Source organism: Lonchura striata, chromosome Z (genome assembly GCF_050655825.1).
Source record: "Lonchura striata isolate lonStrDom1 chromosome Z, ASM5065582v1, whole genome shotgun sequence".
Classification (NCBI taxonomy): Eukaryota; Metazoa; Chordata; class Aves; order Passeriformes; family Estrildidae; genus Lonchura; species Lonchura striata.
Genome location: NC_140740.1, coordinates 9,936,251 through 9,960,690, shown reverse-complemented (window position 1 = coordinate 9,960,690; position 24,440 = coordinate 9,936,251). Strand labels below are relative to the sequence as shown.

General features: G+C 40.2%; 1 protein-coding gene across 5 annotated transcripts; it reads right to left on the bottom strand.

Annotated features, from left to right (window-relative positions):
- Window positions 1–101: 101 nt before the first annotated feature.
- Window positions 102–24,440, bottom strand: NUDT12 (nudix hydrolase 12). Of its 5 annotated transcripts, XM_021543149.3 has the most exons (8): window positions 12,613–12,698; window positions 12,180–12,223; window positions 11,312–11,522; window positions 8,202–8,797; window positions 7,035–7,202; window positions 5,961–6,074; window positions 4,402–4,601; window positions 102–3,181 (listed from the first exon to the last, which is right to left on the bottom strand). In XM_021543149.3, exons 3-8 carry the CDS (start codon window positions 11,515–11,517, stop codon window positions 3,071–3,073), a joined length of 1,395 nt encoding a protein of 464 aa, XP_021398824.2. In that variant the 5' UTR covers window positions 11,518–11,522; window positions 12,180–12,223; window positions 12,613–12,698; the 3' UTR covers window positions 102–3,070. The 5 variants fall into 5 exon arrangements, 4 of the variants coding, with proteins under 4 accessions (XP_021398824.2, XP_021398823.2, XP_021398828.2 ...); XM_021543148.3 differs by lacking the exon at window positions 12,180–12,223 and having other exon boundaries at window positions 12,613–12,946; XM_021543153.3 differs by lacking the exon at window positions 12,180–12,223 and having other exon boundaries at window positions 12,484–12,626.

Sequence of the window (24,440 nt, the reverse complement as noted above, 5' to 3'; positions counted from 1 at the left end):
GACTTGCAAATGTTCTTACAGAAAACATAATGTTCAAATTATAAAATCAGCACTGGAATGATTCTACTTTTCAAGTGTTTACATATATCCAGAATGAAAAATGAGTTAAAAGAAGTATATTTATTGGGACAAATGCAAAGTTTGTAAAAATATCATTGTCAGTATTATATTTACATAAAATGTCATTACATTGCATGAGATTACAGTTTCATTAGAAGTATCAATTTTGGTTTGTATTCAAAGACCTAATTATCTTTTCCTGCTTTATTAAGCTACTATTTCTGTTATCTGTAAATAATAATAAAAATAGATAAAATACATAATATTTTCAAATTATGTATTGAATAGAAGGTAGTTCTCTTGCAGGCAAACTGCGATAACAAGCATCTCCAGAACTTTCTGCCTTGTACATCTGATGTCATGAGTACTTTTTGGTCTGATACCATTGTACAAGCAAGGGAGAAAAGAGACAGATCATTACTCACAGTGCAGAAAAAACCACTTTTTTTAGTTATTCTCTTAATCTACTGCATTAACTTTGTGTCAAGAAAAAGCCTGCTGCAAAAGCTGCTGCTGTTTTTTGCGTGAGTTGAACTACTGAGATTTTCTGGAGGTGTTGCCCATACAACACTCCAGTCAGAACCACTACAGTCTGTTCAACTGCTTCTAAATTTAATTTGGCACTTTCCTGAACTGCTGTAGTTGCCAGATAACCACAGCATTTGGCTCTTCAATTCGACATTTCCTATGTGAACTGCATAAAGTAAGTGTCCTTCAAAAAATGTGTAAGTAATAAATTCAAATCCTGACCTACAAACAGGGAAAATTAAGTAATAAAATGCCAGGAAAAATATTTTCTTAAAAATATTAGATGTACCTAACTAGTTTTCTTAAACAAGAGAGATAATATAAAGACTAAAAATTATTGACACACTGAAGTTATTAGACTTGAAAGATCATTAAAATATTACTCTCAAAATCAGAGATTAAGTGTGGTCCTTTTGTCATGTAATTATTTTTCTGTTTTTTTTTTCATATAGGAAAGTGTACATTTTCAATTTACTTATTAGCATTGTAACTGCAGAAATATACTGGTATACAGATTCTCAAAAAGAAGACAGATTATTAACATCAGTATTGGTTAGGGATACTGTGTTTGGAGTTTCACTTTTATAAGCCCATCTCTATAGCCACTCACCATAATTTTCTACACAAAAAAAATTCCAATAGTTCCAAAAGCATTCCTATGGGTCTTAGTCATGTACATTTTTATGCTACCTATATTTGCTCTACACTTTATCCTCCCTCGCTCCTCACTCCTTTGTTATTCTTCTCTCTGAATGCAATCACTACAGCACTAGTTGAAACTTCCTTTTATTACTCAGCTTCCACCACTTTCTGCATACTTTACAATATTCTCCTTTACTCTATGAGCAACCTCCAACTTATAACTGCCATTGTCACCATGCAGTCCTGCTGGTATGTGTGGCCTACAACAGCTTTCTATAACTTGCCTTCTCTGTAAAAGCAATTTTTAAGGGAAGCAGTGTATTGTTTCTTTCTCTTGCCAGACACCTCAAGAGATAACTTCTATTTATTTGTATGTATGGCTAAAACGAGGGAGAGAATGAAGCAACACAATATGTCAAATACTCCCAATCTGTCAGGAAGGCTTCTTGCTTTAAAGTTTCTTAGGTATTGCCTTACAAAAAAAAAAAAAAACCAAAAAAAACTGCTGAGCATAGTGTGACATGGATAGGGAAAAAAAGAACAAATCAGGATTAGTAAAACAGTTTTACGGATTCCAGGTTGCTGAGAATTTTGGAAAAAATATGACACCATTCATTGTTAAAAACAATTTAAATTACTCCAAAGAAACAAATAATAAAATAATAAGTTAACATTTGTCACTATAATTGCATTTTCCTCAGGTCATTTGCATTTCTTTTGATATCCCCGCAATGACTGCAGAATGACAGACTACAAACTATTACATAATGAAATCAATAATAAGTCAGTATACTGTCCTTTTTAGAATTTCATCATTATCTTAAATAACTTGATAAATTAAGGCACAAATCTGAACTGTACCATTAAAAACACATAAATAAATATTTTAATTAACATATTGCTATTCCAGTCTTATAGCTGCAGTTAATATACTTCTTTCAACTATAAGATTCTTAATAGCAGTAACAATCTTAGCATCTCTATTTCCATAAAGAATTTTGTGCGTATTTTGAGATATGTCTTGTTCTTCCTTCTCCCATTTTTCTATAATTTCATTTCTAATTATCAGAGAATGAAATTACTCACTGCCTAGCATCAATACGTACATTATTATCTTATAAAAATACTAATACTTTGGCAGTCAGGGATGGGTCTCCAACATCTTTTTCAAAAACAAAGTACTGTGTTATACCTTTAAGTTCAGGCTGACATACAATTGGGTAAGTGCAGGCCAAGTCAGAAAGGACGAGTAAATGCACTGCTTAGAGCATTAACATAAATTAGGTTATTAATGTAAAAGATACAAAGGACCACATATTCACTTAGCATACATATGATATTAACTTTAAAATAACCATACTTGGTAAGGCTTTCAACACGGAATGCAGATTTTTGTGACAGGTCAAATTTAAAAAATGGAGATATGCAAAAATGAGGAAGAAATAATTAAGGCCACACAGGAGGATGTAAGCAGAGAACTCGAACAGCAGACAAGGTCAGACAGCCCTCTTTGTAATGCTGTGACTCTGTCCAGTGGGGGAAGACCAAATCAAACATAAAAAGTATAAGAGAAAAAGGCATAATCATTTCATTCTAGAACAAGAAACACAGCCTGTACTCAACAAGGTACTAATTCTACTTATTTGTTTACTTGATTGGCATAATTATTTCATTTTGTCCAAATCTAACTCAGGTCTGAAAGCACCTACAAAGATTTGCATAGTTTAGCTCTGGAACCAGTGTAAAGGCTTGGTTACACATTCACTAAACAAACAGTTCTAATTTATTCCTAATTAAGCATTCAACTGAAGAAATAACTTAAAGAAATCAATTATTTGAATTAAAGATTAGCAGTCATTCCAATCCAATGTTTCATCAACTGGTGTGCAATAGCTCGACTTGGTGGTACAAAGAAAGAATGCTGGTTTCCTTTAATGAGAACTTCCACGACCTGCAATAAAAGCAGATTATTTTATCTTTAGAAGATAGCATTATAAACAATATAGCATCTAACGTTGCATTAATGCAGAAATTATCCTCCTATAATGATCCATCAGTCTACCATTGCTATACCTATTAAAGAGCTACTAAGAGATTTTCCAAAGAAAATGTAAAGAAAGTCCAACATTGTGTGAATTATGACATTTTTAAGCTTAATGCGCTGTGGAGACTGTATACTATTTAAGGTTTCTCTGAAGCCTTTTTATGGCAAGGACCACCAGATGGTGCTCTACACTGGGACAAAAATAATTATTTTAATGTTTACATGTAGTGCCACAGAGATGTGTTTTCTTGGTCTTCTGAAACAATTGCAAGTAAGTGAATACACTTTCAGTAATTTTTGAAGCATATTTCCAGCTGTACACCAATCTGCATGTGACTATTCAGAACTGATATTCCCTTAAAATAATGCTCCCAGTGTTAACAGAAACACAGTGAGATTGTAGGTCACTAACTTTGTCTTCAAGGTGACTTAGAGACAAAACGCTTTGAACTGCCAGCCAGATGTCCAGTGTTATTAAAAGCTTAGCTCCCAAGTTGCCTATAGGAAAACCTGTGAAAACTAAGTTGTGCAAGCAATTTTTCCTTCTACTCATGAACTGAAATCCTTCTGTGAATGTCTTTTCTGCCTCACTTTTATTTTACTATATTTTACCTACTGATGGAAGCTACTTGTAGGATTTCTTATTAATGCACAGTAAGCTATACTTAATAACAGAGTATTAAAATAGTACTGCATTAAAAAAGACGTTAAATCTAATGAATTGCCAGAGTCCTTACTTTAACTTCCACCCTCACAGCAAATCTGCTAGACTGCCTGTTTGAAGAAACGGTAATGAATAATGTGTTAAATACTACTACTGTATGAAAAACACAGGCTTGCTAAGGAAGTGGGTTAAAATAACCTGGCTATCTCACAGAAGGAAAAGGTGAAGAGCAAGTTGGCAAAAATGTCATAAAATGAGCTTGCAAGTAATTCAGACATTACTGTGAATACCTGTCTTTTTCTGGTTGTGTCTAACCTACAACCACAATATAATAGAACTGTAGTATGGCAAAATGAAGAATACACATGCTCATTTGACTTGCTGAAAAAGCAAGAGTCTGTTGTATGCCAGAACCAATACAGTCACAGACTAATCAATAGAAGAAAATGAAATTGAACTTTACCTGTTCCCTAGTGAACCAGCGGGCATCCTCTATTTCATTCTTGTCAACTTTAATTTCTGTGGACACTGCAACAGCTAAGCAGCCAATCATTAGGGAGGAGGGCATTGGCCATGGCTGACAAGAGACATACTGAACATGGGCAACTTTGACTCCAGCCTCCTCCTCTACTTCTCTTCGAACAGCATTTTCTATGGTTTCACCTAATCAAAAAGGGCAAAGAACAAGCACCTCATGAAAATACTCCAAGCAACAATCACATACTGTGCTTTGAACTGACTCAAAAGATTTGAAACTGCTCAAAGCAATTATCTATAAATATCTAGTTCACAGATCATGGCAAAGACCTCAGCATAAGACACAAAAGTCTAATAAGGTAAAATAGCCACCAAGGCATAAATGGAACTTTGAAAATAAAGTGTAGTAATTTCTCCATAATAATATTTATTTCCTGAATTGATAATTCATTATATTCACAAACCATTATCACTATACCTAAAATGTCAAAAATTAGGTAGAAAATACATAATTCCTGTAATCATCATTCTTGAAATGTGATTGTAACAGCATGTACCACAACTTGAAAAATCAGTATTTAGAATTACAATAGTAATAGTAAGAGATTTAGAATACTTGCTCACATTTCTGCATTGTACTATTTCCTTTGCTTGACTCATTCTTCATTGTCTTAACACATGCAGACAATACTGTAAATTGAAACTGAATGGAAAGCTTTGCTCCATATTCATAGAAAACTGCAGCTATATGTGTGTAGATTGCTGATGGTAACCAGCCTACACAGGCACACATGTGCTGTGCTGTAACCATTGATTACACGTTTATTCAAGAACATGATCCATCCATCAGAAAGAGTATCTTGACTTTTTTCAAATGATATATGAATAAACTTGTTCATGCTGCCACTGTATATCAACCTGCACATATTTACTGAATATATTTAGTCACTATAATTTCACTGGTGATAAAGATCTACTCAAAATAGAGTAATATTTTACAAGTTTTTCTGCAGGTACTTGAAATTGTAACTAACTTCAACTATTATTGCTTGACATAGCTATTGAAATATCTCTTAATTTTTCTTTCAGAATTATGTAATTTCTACTTCCATAGAATCAGTCAGGCCCTAAACACATAAGCATATGCTCAACTTCACATTAGCTTTAACTTACACTCTAACACTTACTTTTCCTATGCTAAAATCCTTTGCTAAGTATCACCAGTCAAGGTGACATGTTTTAAAATATTTTTTTTCATTTAAGTAGTAATTCAAGACTACATGATTTGAAAACTATTTTTATTTATTTATTTGTATATTATTTATTTGTATTTATTTATTTATTTGAAAACTGTTTTTACCTATTTTTTTTAATAAACCAGCAGCTGTGAAGTACAGAATAAGTGTATTTATTTTAACAACTCATCTATCAGGAAGCAAAAAAAATTCAATTTGAGATAACACAAATTATATTTCTCTGTAATTGTAAAGGTATACTACTTTTATTGAAAAAATACATTTGATAAAGGAAAATGAAAATATTCACCAGGTTCTATAAATCCAGCAAGGCAGGTAAACATTCCTGGGGGAAATCTCTTCTGCCTACCTAAAAGGCAATGGTTGCCATCTGGATGGATGACTTGCATGATCACAACAGGATCTGCAAAGGACATGAAATGACTGTATTTCAACAACTGAGAGACTTACTGCAGTAAAAACTTCTAGCCTATTACATACTAATGCATATAAAGACAAAAATGATATTGAAATCCTAACTGTGTCCATGCCCAGAGTAAGCTGTTATTTCATTTCACAATGGGATTACCTTCTATGCAAGATACCTCTTTATTTCGTTGTGCAACACACGTTTAGTAGAAGCAGCTTACTAACCAAGGCTCAAAATGCAGGACAGAAATTACCTGTAACCAAAGGACACAATCTGCTAAGAGTATCAGCAGTACTAACCTAGCTATGCATCCAGCATATACCAATTTTCTGCAACAAACTCATTTATTATCCTCTTCTCTTCACCACAGAGGTCTGAAGAGGTCTTTTTGACTAAACACCAAATAACTAGACACTTTGCTGACAATGCAAATACTGACTAAATACTGACTACTTTCCACCTTTGACTTTGTTTACTCTTTGCTATCAGTTTCTCATACGATGTTGCACTTCGACAAATTTTTCACTTCTGGTCATTGTATCTGTCTTTTATTCTTTCAAACTAATATCTTCTCCTATTGGTCTAAACAACTCCATCAACTTGTGATCTTTTTCCCTTTTTATTGTCATCTAGTTTTATGTAAAAAAGTAAAATGTGACCCTTTATACTGCTGATATCTCATTTATACTGTTGGAATTTCTAATTGATGTTACTTGTTGAAATAACGTTTGCATTGTCACAGCAATTCTGTATCACAGACTAGTACAAGAAAGAGAAGCCTGAACTACTTAATCCATAAAGAGCTGAGACACACATAGCCTGTGGAGAAACAAGTATGGAAGACCTAGAACAGAAGTAAGCAGCTAAAATAACTAGAAATAAACTGATTTACATGCATAGAAATTTACAAGCAATTGATTTATAAGCAAGCCACTTTTAAGTGAGCATTCTCACCAACTCTTGGATATGATGTGTTGTGAATTCCTTGGAGACTGGGACAATCTTCTTTTAAGCAAGTTTTCTTATAACCCCCTTCTTCAATCTTGGTTGCACTTCCACAGGTTGGGCAGAATCGGTAACGGTGGTGCCATGCTAGAACAGATCTTGCCTGGGCTATAACTCCTTTAAAACAATACATTCAAGAATGCACAAAATCAAATACTAATTCATGTTAAGCTTTTAACAGAAAAATCAAGTACTAAAGTTTAACACAAAAAATCAGACTGTGGTTTGACTCATAATCATGACTTTTCATAAGAGAAGTTGAGCAGTATGAGTTATGCAGACCTTTTCCTTTACAGCACAGCAAATGCAATAGAACATGGTTAAAGAGCTACAGGGCAATTTAGACATTCAGAAAAAAATTCATCCAGATCAATACACCCTGTTTCTCACAGAAGTCACTCTGTGTAGGCAAACTGTCAAAATTACAAGCATCAAGTCTTCTCCAGATGACCATTTTAGGGCTACTACAGGTGTTGACATAATAATGCATCGTTCCATTTAAACTTAAGTTCAAGTCTTCTCCAGATGACCATTTTAGGGCTACTACAGGTGTTGACATAATAATGCATCGTTCCATTTAAACTTAAGTTCAAGTTGAGCTTTCCTTTTATCCTTATGTAAAAACAAAACTGCTACAATGTTGTTACTGTCCTTACTAACACTAACTCACTTTGACATCCTGACTTTTCAGCACTTCCTTGTCAGATGAGTATCCAACACTGTTATGAAGGACTTAGGTTCTAATTTCTTGTAATTAATGATTTTGTAATGATTAATTGTAATTAATAATTTCATTAATGAAAACTCAGTAATGACAGATTTTTTCCTTTATGTTTCTAATGTTCGTACATTAAATAGTACTGTTTAAAACCCATGATGATCAATAGGTTTTACAGTCTAATACTGTCATTGCAGAAATTACTCCTTTGCAAATGCACATGTTCTTAGATACAAAATTCTTCACAAAAACCCTACCAGGCTTTTAAAATCAAAATATTTCTAAAGCCACTGAAAACACAATTTCTTTGCAGTCGTTTGTCTCTCCTTTGAATTATACCTCAGGGAATACCAAAGTGTATCTTTCTGATTATACATTTTGTACTTGCTGCATCTTACCAGCTTCTTTTTCAGGTAACTGCAGTAGTGCTGGCATTGGTGGGTGAAGAAAGTAACAATCCTCGTGCTTCTGTTTAAATTCTTCAGCAGAAGTAGAATCAATGCTAAGAGCAAACCAAGCAACTAACCCATCTTCTTCATCTTCTTGCTGAACTTTTCCCTTGCAAGCAGCCATCAGGTTTATGTCAAACTGAAGGTCCACTCCGAGAAAAATCAAGGTACATTCTTCAGTTTGGTTCATGCACTGTTGCACATCCTTGTAGCACAGCCTGCAAAGCTTTACTTCTGGTTGCTGTGAGCTCTCTCTTCCCCCACCCAAAGTAACCAAGGGACTTAAATTGGAGAAAAGGATGTACACTGTAGCTGGATGGCTTTGTTTTTTACTTAGCCACTTAGAATCTGTTCTTTTATCACTCCTTCTGTCCAGAAGTGTCATGCCAAAATAATTTTCATATTCTTTCACATCATTTGACAAAAATCTAGGTTTCGGATCACCTTTCACATTAGCCAACAAATTAGCTATGTGTTTGTACCCCCAGAATTTAGCAATGTCAAGAGCTGTCTGCCTTGATTTATTAACGATGGATCTGTCACACCTGAATAAACAGAAAAGAGCTGAGGTTACCACAGTAAATAGGTTTAGGAGGGGTCCTGTTGCTGTACTATTCTTACAGCATACACATCTGACACTATTAGGGTACAATAACTTCTAGACACTCTGTCTATACTGGATAATCTTTAGGCAAAATGTTTAGCATTATGGTGATAAAATATAATTATAATTCTTCTTTTGCCAAGGCTGTATTTCACATTTTTGTAGATCCTTTCTTATTGATCCTTTCCAGATAATCATTCATCAAAACTCATGAAGTAGTACAAAGGCAACGAATTTATTAACATTCCACATACTGTAAAATTAAAAAGAGGGTCAAAACCAGAGCTTTGAAGTCGGGCTACAGGTCTGTTCCGCATAATCAGAAATCAAAATGGTAAAAAAAAAAAAAAAAAAAAAAGCCTTACAAGCATTACTTTCTAGAAGCTACTGGAATAAAATATGTTATTGAGGTTAATTGGCTTGTTCAGCCTGGAGAAAAGAAGACTGAAGACAGACCTCACTGGGGTGTCCAGCATCCTCACAAGGGAAAACAGAGGTGCAGGTACTAATCTTTTCACTCTGGTGACCAGAGACAGTACACAAAACTAGAATTCAAGTAATGTTTAGACAATGCTCTCAAACACATGGGCACATGGTGGGATTCTTAGGATGACCTGTGCAGCTGCAGGAGTTGATTCTTGTGGGTCCCTTCTAACTCAGGATATTGAATGATTTACCATAAAATTAGAATCAAGAACACAGCCTCTTATTAGTGACAGAAGCTGGTTCTTGTAGGGATCTTTTAGTTACCCAGATATCTGTAAAGCGAACAGGTAAGGGAATGTTGCCTCATCACATACATTTAAATACTAAAACCAAAAAGAAATCCAAACTTTAAATAGGTTGAGGCTGACTGGGAGGTCAGAATAACACAATTTAATTATTTGCTAATATGAAAATTTGCAAGTAAAACAGAAATGTCACTGTGAACTACAAAGTATATAATAAATACTAGATTAATCAGTTTTTAAAACCAGAAGATACCAGAAGTAGTATTTATGCCACTGATACACAGATAACTGTACACAGGCAAGACTGTTTTAAGATTTTATATTAAACTCAGTAGTTTTTGAGGGAATTTGAGTATACTGTTTTAGAAAACTATTCAAAACTTGCAAGGTTTTGCTGCTAAAGCAACTTCTCTCATGACCAGTAACAGGACTCACAGGAATGACATGAATCTCTCTCAGGAGAAGTTTAGGTTGGCTATCAGGAAAATGTTCTTTACACAGAGGGTGGCTGGGCACTAGAACAGGCTCCCCAGGGCAGTGCTCACGGTATCAAGGCTGACGGAGTTCAAGAAATCTATGCAGGACTATAACTTGGACTTAATACTTGTGAGTCCCTTTCAACTTAGGATATGATGCTACAATTCTGTGACAAAAAAAACCCCATCTGACTAGATTTCTAGAATTATTCTCTGTAATGTTATGAAATATAATCTTCATAGACATTCATGTTTGTACAACCAGCAACTGTAATTGTCAAAATAATTATTCTAAGCATTAACTAAAAGAAGACCAATGAGGGTACACAATCATCTAATGAACTATATTCAATTGCCTAAAAGAGCAACCACTAAAAGGACATTTAAAAGTGATATTCACTTTTTTTTTTTTAATAAATGCTTAAGTTAAAAAACTGTTATCCTATTTATCAACTGTTATCCTATTTATAAATTCCCCAGCATCTCAAAAGATTCCTCAATACACAAAATCTGGCACTAAAATACCCTTTATGTACTGGAATGTACTGATTATTATAGAAACCAGTGGTTTATCTAGTGCCCCACTCTGAACCCCAGCAGAGGCTACAGGTCTTGGGTATACTGAAAAAAAAGTCACGAATAGATGGGGTGGAAGGCTATGCCTGAAGTTAGTCATTAACTACAGAATGAACTAAACTTACTTTTTCTGTAACTAGGGAGACCGGAGCGGAGCAGTCTGGCCTTGATTAATGTTAAACTCAGTTAACGCATTTGGTTCTAACTTAGTTTTAAAGCATTTTCAATTTGAAGTAACTTTGGAAAAGATGAGTCTGGGATGCCCTGCTGAAGAGTGAGCAAACATTCTACACTAACGAAGATTCAAGTGGATTACAAATCAAGTTTAGAGGAAAAATTTTAAGTGGAACAATCAAATACACCCAATTTATATTCATACAGTGGTTGGAATTAGGGTGCAAACTCTGTTCTGTTGGCCGCTGTGAAAAGTGACAACATAACCTTGATTATCAAAGGAGTAACTTTAGAGGTGCTTGTAACTTTTAGACTTAGCAAATTATGAAAAGTATTATGCAACAGCAGAACCCAGTTATAAACTGACACAGTGTACATTTTCCTAGCCCTAAAAACTCTGCTATCATCTCAGGTAAATTTACTTCTGCGACAAAACCGATGGGGCAAAAAGGGGGTGCAAAACAGCTCTTGAATGGGTCTACTAAACAAACAGCTTACCCCTCTTGAAGAAGAAGCTGCACAACGTCGAGGTGTCCATTTCTAGCGGCGTACATGAGGGCTGTCCAGCCATTCTGTGCGGCTGCATTGAGCAGCGACGGGGCGAGCCCGAGCAGCGCCTTCAGCCTGGCCGTGTCCCCAGCAGCAGCGGAGCCATGCAGCTCAGAAACCATGTCCTGGTGCAGGTTCTTTTCAGAGTCACTCATTGTGCCTCCCGAGTTTATGAGAAAGAAAATAAAAATGCCCGATGTGAAAAAAACCGCCCATCACTTGGTTTTAAAAATTTTAAAAAGTTTAATAATAATAAAATGATTATAAAAATAGTAATACAGATAAAGTAATAAAATTTAGAGTTAGGACAATTATAAGATAATAAAAAGCAAAGAATTACAGACGTCCAGATGCTCTCGGACACTAAGTCACAAAAAGTATACCTTGTGAACAAAGGAATAACCTTAAAAGCCGTAGCCTGTTGCATATTCATATATCCTTCATGGTTATACATACATTCTATTTAAAACAAGAACTCTATTCTGTTGTATATCAACTGTTTCCTTTAATCCCCAAGGCGACTTCGAGTCTGAGCAAGGCCTGAAAAAATTAGCTTCTTCTGATAAGAAAACCATAAATTCCTCTTTTCTGGAAGATTTAGGTATTCCTCGAAGCAAGTATCTCATTGCTTAAAAAAAGACCCTTCACATAGCAGAGTTTCTATTTTAACATTGTATTGGAACCTAAAACTATATTTAACACAGCACTTAAGAGAACTAATACAGCATAACTTTCTAATATCACACATATAATATTCACTGTAACATTTGCAAAAAGCCAATCATAACATATAAGTTTTTTACACCTGAGAGCATACCTCACACTACTAAGACGATTTAAGTAAAAGATCGAACTTTAATGCTGTACATAAAATCGGTATTATTATCGAAAACACAAAGACAAGAAATCCTTGCGATTAGGTGCTATAGTGTTATTCCAAATCTTCGTCCCATCTCCAAACCTAGTGAAACTTAACCTTAACAATCAAAGCCAGTTTTAAAGAGGCTTAAGGACCAGAAGATTTCACTACGGAAATGACGATTCCGAGCGTGAAAAAAAAAAAAAAAAAAAAAAAAAAACCCAACAAAAACACGTCGTGGTTTCTAAACCAAAAAACACACCGGCATGCAGACACACACAGACTGCTGCCGGGACCGCTGCGCAGCACAGCGACACTTTAATTCCCTCAGAGCCCGCTCCTCTCCCCTCCCCGGGGCCGCCACCCGCCCTCAGCAGCGGCGCCCCGTTACCGTGCGCGCTCCCGCCGCCGCTGCGGCGCCGCGCGGGAACCCCGCCCCAGCGCGGGAACCCCGCCCCAGCGCGGGCCCGAGAGGCGCGGAGCGAGGCGGAACGAGCCGAAAGGAGCCGAGCGGCGAGGCGGAACGAGCCGAAAGGAGCCGAGCGGCGAGGCGGAACGTGCCGAAAGGAGCCGAGCGGCGAGGCGGAACGTGCCGAAAGGAGCCGAGCGGCGAGGCGGAACGTGCCGAAAGGAGCCGAGCGCGTCCGAGCGCAGAGGCCGCGCCCGGCCCCTCAGGCGGGCGCCGCGCTCGGGGCGCTGCGCGCTGCCTGGGTGATCTGCCCTCAGTGTTGCTGCTGGCGGGGCCGGGTCCTGCACAGGGTCAAAGGGCTAACACCCACTTTGTGCGCCGGGCAGAAATCTCGGTGGTTATAGGGAAATGGCCAGATTGATTTTTAGCGTTGCTTTACCGCGCTAGCAGAAGGCAAAGGTCGGTGGCGACAGAATGAGGAAGTAGTTGTGACATGGCAGCGTAGAAGAGTTAGCAGTGAAATCCGAGTGATGTAATCAGCCAGAAATGTGTCCTGCCTAATGTGAGGAATATTGCACAAACACCAGAGGTTTATGTCAAAAAAGAAAAGTCCTTAATCTTTTTTCCAAATAAAAGGGAAGACTCCGAAGGGGCACATGGCCTCAGGGTTTTCGCTCTCGGGGTTTCAGAGACTCGTTTTGTCCCGAACTCTCGGACACATGTTGCCCTCTTCCTTTCCCCGTTGCTGAGGTATTAGGAAGTTACAGCCTTCCCAAACCACCTGCAGCATATCCCCCGTTGAACCTACTGTCATCTGATCAGAAGTTCAGGCTTGTGCAGACCCTTGTCTATCTCAGGAGCCAAGCTGTTAGGGCTCTGCAACAAACCTGCTGCCCAAAGTTAGTAGAGACATTAAGACCGATTCAAAGATGTTAACATCCACACCTTCACCCATCAAATTGTTTGTAAAGACATTAGTTTTCCTCTCACTAAGAAAAACCGTGGAAAAATGAGGCTATACTAGTCCTATAGAAACGATCATGGAACTGTTGTCCTAATGCATTTGCACCTGGAGAGTGGGGCGTGGGGGGTGGGTGGGGAAGCATAGCTTTTGAAAGGTCAAAATAAAAGTTTTGTACTGTAAAGGTAATCCTGCAAAACAGATTGCAGTTATTCTCATTGCTTAAATTTAAAATGCAAGGGTTAAGCTAAATCCAGTTCTGACATGCCGAGAAAAGACTCCACAATCAGCAAGGTTGTAAAGTAGGTATTATTCAGTGCCCTGGACACATGGGGGATCACTCTACCACAAATGTGCATGTCCGTTGTTGTGATTTACCTCACTTTTATCCACAAAGACGTTTCATATGCAAGATAATTGTGAAAAGACTATACATATTCATAACCTTTCCCCAAAAAGGCAGATATAACGAGTCCTGGGAAATAATTTCCATAGTCCCTGCCTTTGGCTTCTCCTGGTTGTGCCTGCAGAGTGCTTCCTGGTGATCATGGGCTGGGGGCTTTAGGATGAAGTAAGATCCTCTTATTCATGCTGAACTTTTCACCTCTGTTCTTGCATGCTCTTTGGACTCTTGGCGTTTTCCCAGACCTCAAAAGCCAGTTTTGGCCAGTTTAAGATACTCCAGGCAGCTAGTCCTTACTCTTATTGGGGACCAGTGTTTGTTTTTATCAGGAAATGTCCGTAAGAGGCCTTCCTAGCCCCTTTATCAATATCATAGGCCTTCTTAGCACCTTCATCAGTTCTTCCATCAGTATTTATTATAGATTTTTCCCACTTGGATTTGTATTAAATGTGAATAACTAACACATACAAATTTGTGTTTTAATGTTTTATTTGAGATAGTCACCATTGTATTAAAATAATAAAATGATTGGTCATCAGCTTGTTTTTAAATGTGGCTCTCAGAAGCTCCATAAAGTTTCTGTTTTAGCAATAGTGTTTTAGAGATACCTACATATATAAAATATGTATATATTTACATAACCTGTTACTCAAGGGCAATGTCATTTTTGATTCACGAGTACTGCAGAAGTTTAGTAATGTATGAACAAGAATAAATAATACAATGAAGCAGGTTTTATGTCTTGCTGATGGTAGGATACACTCTCTGTGTCCTGACATCAAGTCAGCAGTTCCAAGGGTCCATGATTTTAAGTACTTCTGGTGGAGTTTGTGCCAACTTCCAGTGCATCCTTGCAAAAGCAACTTAGTGTCCCTTGTTTAAAATATCAGTAACTATAGTAAATTAAATGTGACTTTAAAATTGTAACTGTGAGAATCATGGATCACTATTTAAAGTTTTTTTATTAAAGTTTAGTAAGGGATAAAAGGTACGATATCCTGTGCTGGGATGCTTGACAATCTGCCAAAAGCACACTGTTAGCTTCAAACAATTTTCTTAAATGTGTTTCATTGCATTGGTTAAATGCTTATTAATGAGGTTTATACATATTCAAACATTCCTGTGAGTTTACATGTTCTAGGAACTCTTTTGCTTGGTTTTAACCTTTGACATGCCATCCTGTAGATTAAATCAATATATTTTATTTCTTTTTGAGGCTCCATTCTGTTGTTTTGATGCTTCCTAATAACCGGAGAGTCAGTAGTACATTTTTTTCTTGGTGTCCTGATCCTCGTCACTGTTATAATTCATATAAGATAGTCCACAACTGTGAGAAACAACAAAGCTATTTCACACCATTATCTGAGCTAGTTACACAAATAAAAACATTTTAACATCACATAATCTCTATTTTAGTATTATGATAAGGCCTAAGATATATGTTCATCCCACTACTATTTATATATAAGCTATATAGTGCATACATAATTCCCAAGTCCTCTGCCCTGGCAATGGCCATAACTAACTACCATAGAATAGTCCTCCTAGGGGGAAAAGACAGATTCCCCCATGGACTTCCCCTGGTTTCTCCTTTCCCTGTTCCCTCACTGGTTGGATACCCCTGGTGGCTGTGCCCTTTCCCCTGGAGACCAGTCCCCTCTGCCCAGCCCTTAGCACTGTTTCCCACCCCTCCTCTTCTTAAGCTGCCTGCACCAGGTGGTGGCTCTCCCTGGGTTCCCTTCACCCTAATGTGACCTCACTGGAATGAAACCTTGCAAAAAGAGCCTTTCTTGCCTCTCTCACTGATCCAGCTGCAGTGAGTGTTGAGTGAGGGTCTGACTATGTTGCCTGAAGGTTTAACTCAACTTGCTTTTCTACAGAAGAGGCTTGTTGGGAACAGATATTAGGCAATAGCACCCAACATCCATCTCCCACATCTTTATAGGTAGATCTCTCTGTAATAATAACTGAGCTGAATTTTCTACGAGCAATTTAATGTTTCTTTAGAATGGAAATATGTAATAGCAACTTACTTTAAAAGCTGTTTTTAGCTTTGGTGTAGTCAAACTCACTGAAAAGGTAAAAATAGTGCTAGATTTAGCTGTGCCATGGTTCTTGAATTTTGTAGAAAATAAAGCCTGTACTGGCTTCATTCAACTTCACTGAGTGTGTTAGCTCTTCAGTAGTGGAGAACATGGTTGTAAAGGTATATTTGCAAGGCTTCAGGAGTCCGAGATTGTCAGTATGAGAATGGAAATGAATACAACATCACTAATTTACTCTGATTCTGAAAGAAATGGCTCCGTGTTGATAGTGACTAATGATAGTCTTTCTAAAATGCTTGCTGATTGCTGTGGACAGCAGTCAGGGAGTAATATCTGAATGCCCTGATGCCCTGTTTAATTGGTGCTGCAGCCTTTAGAAAAAAATTGCAAGTTCTATAAAGAATGTAACTAAGTGCCATTGGGTGCACTGCAGTAATTGGGAAAAATAAGTGTTGGAGTGCCTGCAAGAAATGAGACAACTGTGCTTCTGTCTGGTCTCAGTTACCTTCTAAATCTCTTATTTGAGTTAATAAACTGTGCTGAGGTGGATGTCAGAAAAAATCCCCAATAACTCTCATTTAGCTTAATAGAATTATTAAAAATAATATAAAATGTCATTATTTTTATATTTATATTATCTAAATTATTTAGAGCGAGAATCTGGATTGTACCCATTTTAATGTAGGGGCTAGGTTACACACCAGAATTATCTATTTTTAATGCTTTTCAGTAAAACAGTAACAATATGACAGAAGGCTTGTCAGTTCTTCATTTGGGCTTGCTCTTCATTCTTAACCTCTCAATTCCACCCATGCTTCATGAAGGCTCTGTTCAGAGTTGATATGCTGGGTAAAGTTTAAAAGAAGCTCTGATTTTAAGTTGTTCACTGGAAGTGAAAAAAGTGAGATGCTGGATGTGCGAAAGGAATGTGTTGTCAAATATTTTAGCTTATGTAGGTTGTGATTAGTGCATTGTAAAAGACTTTGCTTTTCTCACTTCTTACTATCAAAATAAAATTTTGATTTGTCTTAAGAAGTCAAAGTTATTATGAGGGAAGCAGAAATCAATGTTATCTGGTGCTTCAGCATTCTGTAATAGTATGCTTTGAAGTTGTAAACAGTTATACTTTGGGACAGTATAACTAGTGTCTTTACTAAGCATCTCCCTGATTAGTTTCCAAGCAGTCCTCCCTGGGAAACAATTGGGCAAATACTAAAGAGCCTGATCCAAAGCATCCATTGGTCTAAATATGAGTTTCTTGATATTGAAAAGATGGAATCCTTTTGGTGTGAGTTTTTACTCTTGTAGGAAAGAGCTGTAATAAAGCCATATGACAGTATTTATTATGAAAAAAATCCATTTACACATATCAGTTAATTTTAGTTAAAACCCCCAAAATGCAGTTTTTGATACTAACTCTGGACCTCAGCAGTCTAGAGAATAGGGAGAATAGGAATTCTTTCAACTCAAAATGCTTTCAGTCAGCTGAACAAGAAATTTCTTTCATCTGTGGAACGTACTGCAATACATGCTGTGTCTGACAAGATAAAAAACATGTGGAATCTGCCCCAAATGTATTCCTGAAAAGTGAATGGTTTGTTATATGATGGTTATGAAACAAATTTTCCCCAAGCAACTGATGTGAGGGTGGGAGGTGATGAGTGCTGAAGCTTAATAAATGTGCTTAAATTAAATTTGTGAGGACAGTATGGAGAGCTGGGAGGCAGAAGCACAAACACCTTACTTTTTCAGCAAGTGATTTTTCAGAAGGGACCACTGCTATGAAAGGTCCCAGCTGCTTCCTCTGTGAGACCTGACCACTGCCCTATTTTCTGCTCCTGCACCTTGTTTAACTTGCTTAATCTTGATTCATTGGGGAAAGATGAAGGCACTAAAAATGCAGCTGTTCAACGACCTAGTCCAAAGTGCAATCCAAATGGGGAGTGTTTAAAGTGTAGTAACCTGCTGGAGTCTCCAGAACCTGAAAAACTGAAGGCTACAGGAAGAGAAGTAATGGGGATGTGTCACCCTGATTCTTAAGACTTCCTAAAGCCTTCTGAGTTTACATTCCTTTGGAGAACTTTCCCACAGAATTTCTGTAAAAAACATATTGTTTACATTCTTTTATGGGGGTGGAAAACACTTGATATACTGGTAGTTTGTCCAATGTCTTTAGAGAGGTAGCCCATTCATCCTCCAATCCAATGTCACCCTTGAAAAGGTATAAAAGACAGAGTCAGATAATACACATCCCTTTTTTACCTTACAAGCAGCAAGTGGCTCGCGTCGTGCTTTCACGTGTCCTACAGCGACTGGGATGAGGCAAGATTATTATAGTATAGGTAAGATTATTATATGCACTTTATGACTGATTAAGATTTTCTAGTTCTTCTCCAAATTATTCTCAGATTCAGTTTTTTCCCTATTCTAATTTGGTTTCATTTGTTAAGCACTTGTGTTTTACTGACTGCTTATGAATTTGGAAGCATGGCTCCTTGAGTTCTAGACAGGTTAATTTAGTTCCTCAAATTTCTCAGTTGATAGCTGGGCTGGTATTTGAATTGTTAATAAGGATTTATTAATAAAAGTGCTTTTAATAATCTCTCAGTGTCTGGCTTGCAAGTACTTGCTCATGATCAGTGAAGTCATATTTGCAGTGAATTTGAGTTGAAATAGCTGTTACTCTTCCTGTTCTGTAGATTCTCTAGGCCCAGAGTTGGCATTAAAAATATCTGATAGCATTCTTTTTCAAACTGAAGTGATATACCTGCAAATTATTTTTTTGCTTTAATCATAATTATCTTCATGGAGCTTGTTTCAAGTTTAAAGGATGACTTCCTCTGAAGTCAAATTAAAGTGTATGTTAAAACTAGGGAACTAGTTTTGCTTGTTTTGGAAAAAAAAAAAGACTTTCAATGTATCTGTGGGAAATAGTGGAACCAATACAGTGATAAAGATTTAGATTTTCAAATAAGGTTTCCTAAAACTGTTCCTTCTGTGGGTTAATTCTTGTTTTTATCATACTAACCTTCTATCTCCTGTGATCTGTGATCCTGCTCAAGCCACTCAGTGTTGACTTTTCTTACTCTTGCCAGTGCCACCCAGCGTTATGTTTTGGAAACAAGCACTAGTCCTTCCTATGATGGGAGAGGCCCATTCTTGCTCTCTGTATCTTGTGCTGAGATCTCCCTCCTCACTCCAGTCTCTGATGCCACAGGCCAGGAACACCTGCATTCTCAGGTTTACTCCAATGGCTGGCACCACATTCCATTTACACACAGGCATGTGCAGGTCCCCCCAGATGTCTGGCATTGAGTTCTTGTGGCATGCATATACACAGTGCAAGCAATTATGTAGAGAGGAAGATAAGAAAATTTTTAATAAGAAAATGAGACACTCTATGGCCATCAGGCATAGGACTAAGCCAGACGAATGTACTGAGTTGCACTTTTTTACAGACAACTAGACCCCTTTTTATCCTTTTGTCTGTCTTATCTCTGTTCTTCCTTGCTCTCCCTTCCCCTGCTTGTCCCTCAACAGCTCTATTGATTCCCTCACTCCACATGGTTCAGGGCCCCTGGATTTGCAGAATGATCAGAGGATCCCTAGGTTTGCAGACTGACTAGCTGAAAACTCCAGGTGAGTTTTCATCAAAGTGGTGGCCATAGTTGCATGATAGCTCAGCAGCTATTGTGACTGGCAAGGTTAATTTACTCTCACAGTTGACATGTTTGCTTAGTCAGGTGTGTGTCAGTATATTTTGATTCTTGCCTTACCACTGTTCCTTTGGTTTGCCAACTGACCAAGTTCCCAATTAAGTTAACCTTGCTGGAATAAGCATTCCTGTGCCTGCCGCGCTCCCCAGCCCCAAATGCCCTCTGATGTTACGCTCAACCCCGGCTAGCTTGGCACCTGGGGTGAGGACGGGCAATGAGGCACCTCTCGCTGCACCCTAGTGGGGTTTGAGAGGTGTCCCCGTGGGTCCTGAATCACGCTAGCGACCCTCTGGCGGCGAAGAAAAGCCGGAACCAGCTTGGGTAAAAGTCTTCTTTAATCCAAGGCCAACGTGGCCAACGCAAAGAAGATACACCAACTGGAAACCCCCCCAAGCTGGAACCCCGAGTGGGGTTCGGGGCGGATAATTATAGGATTTAGGAGGGGAATGGGAGTGGAAATCAGGGAGGGAAAACCAATGGGAGACGGGGAGGGGAGTGGCTCCACGGTGGGGTGATTCCGCCTGGTCCAATGGGAAGGGGACAGGGGAGTGGCCCCAGGCCCTCGTCCAATCACTCGGTGCCCTGTGGAGAAGTTTCTGGACAGAGGGGAAGGAACACCGAGTGACGGACAAGGTACCTGGGAGGGGACAGGGGGATGACTTGGCAGTTTTGGGGATGACGGACAGGTACTGGGAAGGCGGGAAAGGAGGACCAGGCGGGAAAACAGAACAAAAGGATGTACCAATACAGCAAATAGGGGGAAACAGGAACAAACCATTGGGGAAATACAAGATTGTAAAACCGTACATAAAATAAATAAAAACGCACCACCACATCTCCCCCTTTTGTGTTTAAAAAGAAAAGAAAGGGAGGGAGGTAAACATAAGTTCTTAAACTGGGGAGTCAGAGTCTTTGGCATCTTCGTCAAACCAGACATCGTTTGGATCTTCTTTTGGCTGCTTATTGATGTTGAGTGGCTGGAGCTCACCGGGGTCGGCTACTGCGGCGTGATTGATGTTGATGTTGTTGTTGAGGGCCTTCAGCAGCAGCCTTTTGATCACACCGAAGCCCACGGTGAAAGCGATGAGCCCCAGCAGCAGCACGATGCCTGTTTGGATCAGGGAACGGATCCACCCAGCGAGGCCCCATCCTTCGAAGAGGGAGTCCAGCCATCCGGTGGACTCCTTCTGGATATGATGAATCATCTCCTGCATCCTTGAGATGGAAACTCGGACGTCCTCAGCCTTAGATGATAAGTTCATACAACAGAGTCCCGCAAACTCCTCGCATCGATGATTGTGTAGCAGTAAAAGGAAATCGATGGCCGCTCGATTTTGCAGGGTTGCTTGTCTCGTTGTCTCCTCATCCGTAAGGAGGTTGCTGAGAGCGGCTGATGTAAGATTGGCTTGTTTGACAACCCAGCATTCAAGTCCGGCCAATTCATTGAATGCCTGAGCTATGGATAACCATGGAAGAAATGCAGTGGTTACCACGCTCTTAGTTTTGGACCAATGGGTAACTTCATCTTTGCAATTTTCGTCTAATTCAGTGAGATCTGTGTCCCTTTTTTGGCGTGCCAATTGACCTGTCGAATTTAGTCGTTTCCAATGGGCTATCTGTGTTTTGTTGGGTGTAAACAAGCTCAGCTGCCCGAAAGTGCACGGCCCTCCGACTAGGTGAGGGGGGATGCCGGCCCACGCTCGATTACCACAAATTAGGAAAGCACCTTTGGGGAGAGCGTGGGGTTGGTGGTCAGGGGTGGAAAAGCCAGGGACGTGGAGGACTTGATCACACCAGTTTTTCGCTAGGTATTCGGGGATGGTTTGGACGATTTTATGTTGAGGGTGGGCAAAAGGATTGTCAGAAACGTAAAAGTGAATACAGTAGTAAGCTAAGGAGGACCCGAGCAGCTCCAATTCCTCGGGGTCCTTTTCCATTGGGGGGAATGCTCTCACCCACTTTCTCCAGCGCTCAGGTTCCCTCAGGGTATGGGTGAAGAAAATCCTGGCCCTGGATTTGGAGGGTGGAGCAGAGGCATTGGGGGGTAAAGTGAAGGGAAAGCTCCTTAGGGGAAACGGGATCCCCACGAGACAAGACAGAAACGGATTGGCGGCAGAGGAGGTGGACAAACAGAGGTGGTCCTGATTTAAAGATTTCGCGAGAGTTGTCCACACGTTGGCGGGAGGCTGAGGAACGACCCAGGCATGCAGGAGACGAGGGGCGATGGAGAGGCCCAGAAGGATGAGGCACATGGATGAAAACATGCTGGGTGGACCGGTGGTGGTGAGTACGGTTCTGTAAGACAAACTGAAACGAGAATTAATACTTAAAATTAATAGGGAGGTCCATCCTCCAAAGAAAAAGGGACTCCGTGGAGCCTAGGAAGGGGAACGGAAGGTCATAACAAAATGGTTCGGAACTGGGGGAAAGGGACCTCCTCCGTCTGCGGAGGGCTGCGTGTCCTACCTGAGGACTTGCTGGTCTTTTGTCCGAGTTCTTAGGGACATAGGGCCGGACGAACTTGGAAGGGACCCATCTCAGGCCTGAGGGCGTGGATACGCAAGCGTATCCCCGTCCCCAGGTGACTAAGTCATAGGGTCCCTCCTGCCGCCAGGTCTCTGGATCTTTGACGAGAACCGGCGGCCTCTCCCTGACCTTGCTCTGCTCTGATGCCCCGAAGTGTCTCACGATGGGAGGATTGAGACACTCAAATGAACAATTTAAGAAGTTCAAAGTAAACAGGGCTCGTGCCAACTGGACCTGGGGGGACTCATGCTTGGATGCTGAAAGTTGTTGCTTCAGCATCCGTTTGATGTTTTGGTGAGTCCGTTCCACCACGGCTTGACCTGAGGGGGAATAGGCGATGCCGGTCTTGTGTTCTATTCCCCATTGCTGCAGGAAGCTGGCAAATTCCCTGGAGGTATACCCGGGGGCATTATCGGTTTTGATCAATTTGGGGACGCCCAGCATGGAGAAGGCTTGGACTAGATGTTTTTGAACGTCCTTTGCCTTCTCCCCGGTGTGGGCAGAGGCGAAAACTGCCCCAGAGAAGGTGTCCACAGAGACATGGACGTACTTCTGTTTCCCGAAGGAAGGGACATGAGTAACGTCCATTTGCCACACCTCACAGGATTGGAGACCCCTGGGATTAGCCCCAGCGCTCACCGATGGTAAGGGGAGCGACTTACAGGACGGGCAGGTTGCCACGATGGCCTTGGCCTGGTCTCGGGTTAGGCGGAATTCCCGGACCAGACCAGGCGCATTCTGATGGTGGAACTGGTGGCTGATCTTGGCCTGCTGGAACTTCTCCGGGAGTGGCGCCAGCTGCACGGGGGCGGCTGCGAGAGCATCGGCACGCCGATTACCCTCGGCCAAGAACCCCGGCAAGTCGGTGTGGGACCTTATGTGCATTACATAAAAAGGTTGCTCTTGGTGGGAGATTAGCCTAACCAGCTTTGAGAGCAACTCATTGAGGGCCTCGTTGGAAACACCTTGCAGGATTGCATCCTGTGCCCTAGATACTACACCCGCTACATACGCCGAATCTGTGACCAAATTGAAGGGTTCAGAGAACCTCTCAAAAGCCCTGACGACTGCGGCCAACTCAGCTAGCTGTGGGGATCCCTCCACCACAGCAACATCAGACTCCCACCGCTGAGTCTGAGGATCCTTCCAAGTCACTACTGACTTGTGGGACCCTCCGGACGCGTCAGTAAAAACTGTCAGAGCCTTTAGGGGTTTTTTGCTCTGAATCCATGTTACTTTTAGTTCAAGTTGAACATCCGAATCAAAAATTTTGTGGGCCGGTCTCAAAACAGAAATTTCGCCCGTGTAGCTATCCAGAGCAAACTGCAAGGATTCATTTTCTCGCAGCAGGTGTTCCAACATGGCCTTGGTGAATTGGCCCAATTCCAATTTTAGAGGTATGTAAATGCACTTAAAGTCCTCCCCTGCCAACTCCCGGATCCGCATCCGCGCTTTGCGGATCAGTTCCGCCACCAGCTCCTGTGGCTTAGTTAACCTTTTGGACCTGGTGTGGCTCAGGAACACCCACTCTATGATTAAGAGGGGGTCCCTTTTGCCTTGGTCCGTGCCCTTTCCCAGGGTCTCCATCCATTGGAAGATGATGCCATGGAGGTGTGGCAGTCTGCCCATAATGATGAATTTGAAGGGCAGGCCCGGATCACACCTGTGGGCCTGCCTGGCAGACATCGCCTCCTGGACCCTCTCTAAAGCAGCTTTGGCCTCTGGGGTGAGCTCCCTGGGAGAACTAGGCTCATCCCCCCCTTTCAATAAATTGAAAAGAGGGGCTAGGTCTTCGTTGGAAATACCTAACCGGGGCCTCACCCAATTCAAAGACCCACACAGCTGCTGGACGTCTGCAAGATTTCGAATTGTATTTTTGATCGCCAATTTTTGCGGCACAATGGTCCGCTTACTGATTTCCAAACCCAGGTATCTCCAGGGTGGCATCTTCTGAATCTTGTCTTTTCGCAGCTCGAACCCTGCAGCAACCAACGCACTGGTTGTCAGTTCAAGCGCGTGTGTAAGCAGATCGTCATTGGGGGCACAAATTAGGATGTCATCCATATAATGGTGGATGATCACGCCAATTGTGGCTGCACGCACAGGGGACAGCAATGAAGAGACGTACCATTGGCAAATACTTGGGCTGTTTTTCATGC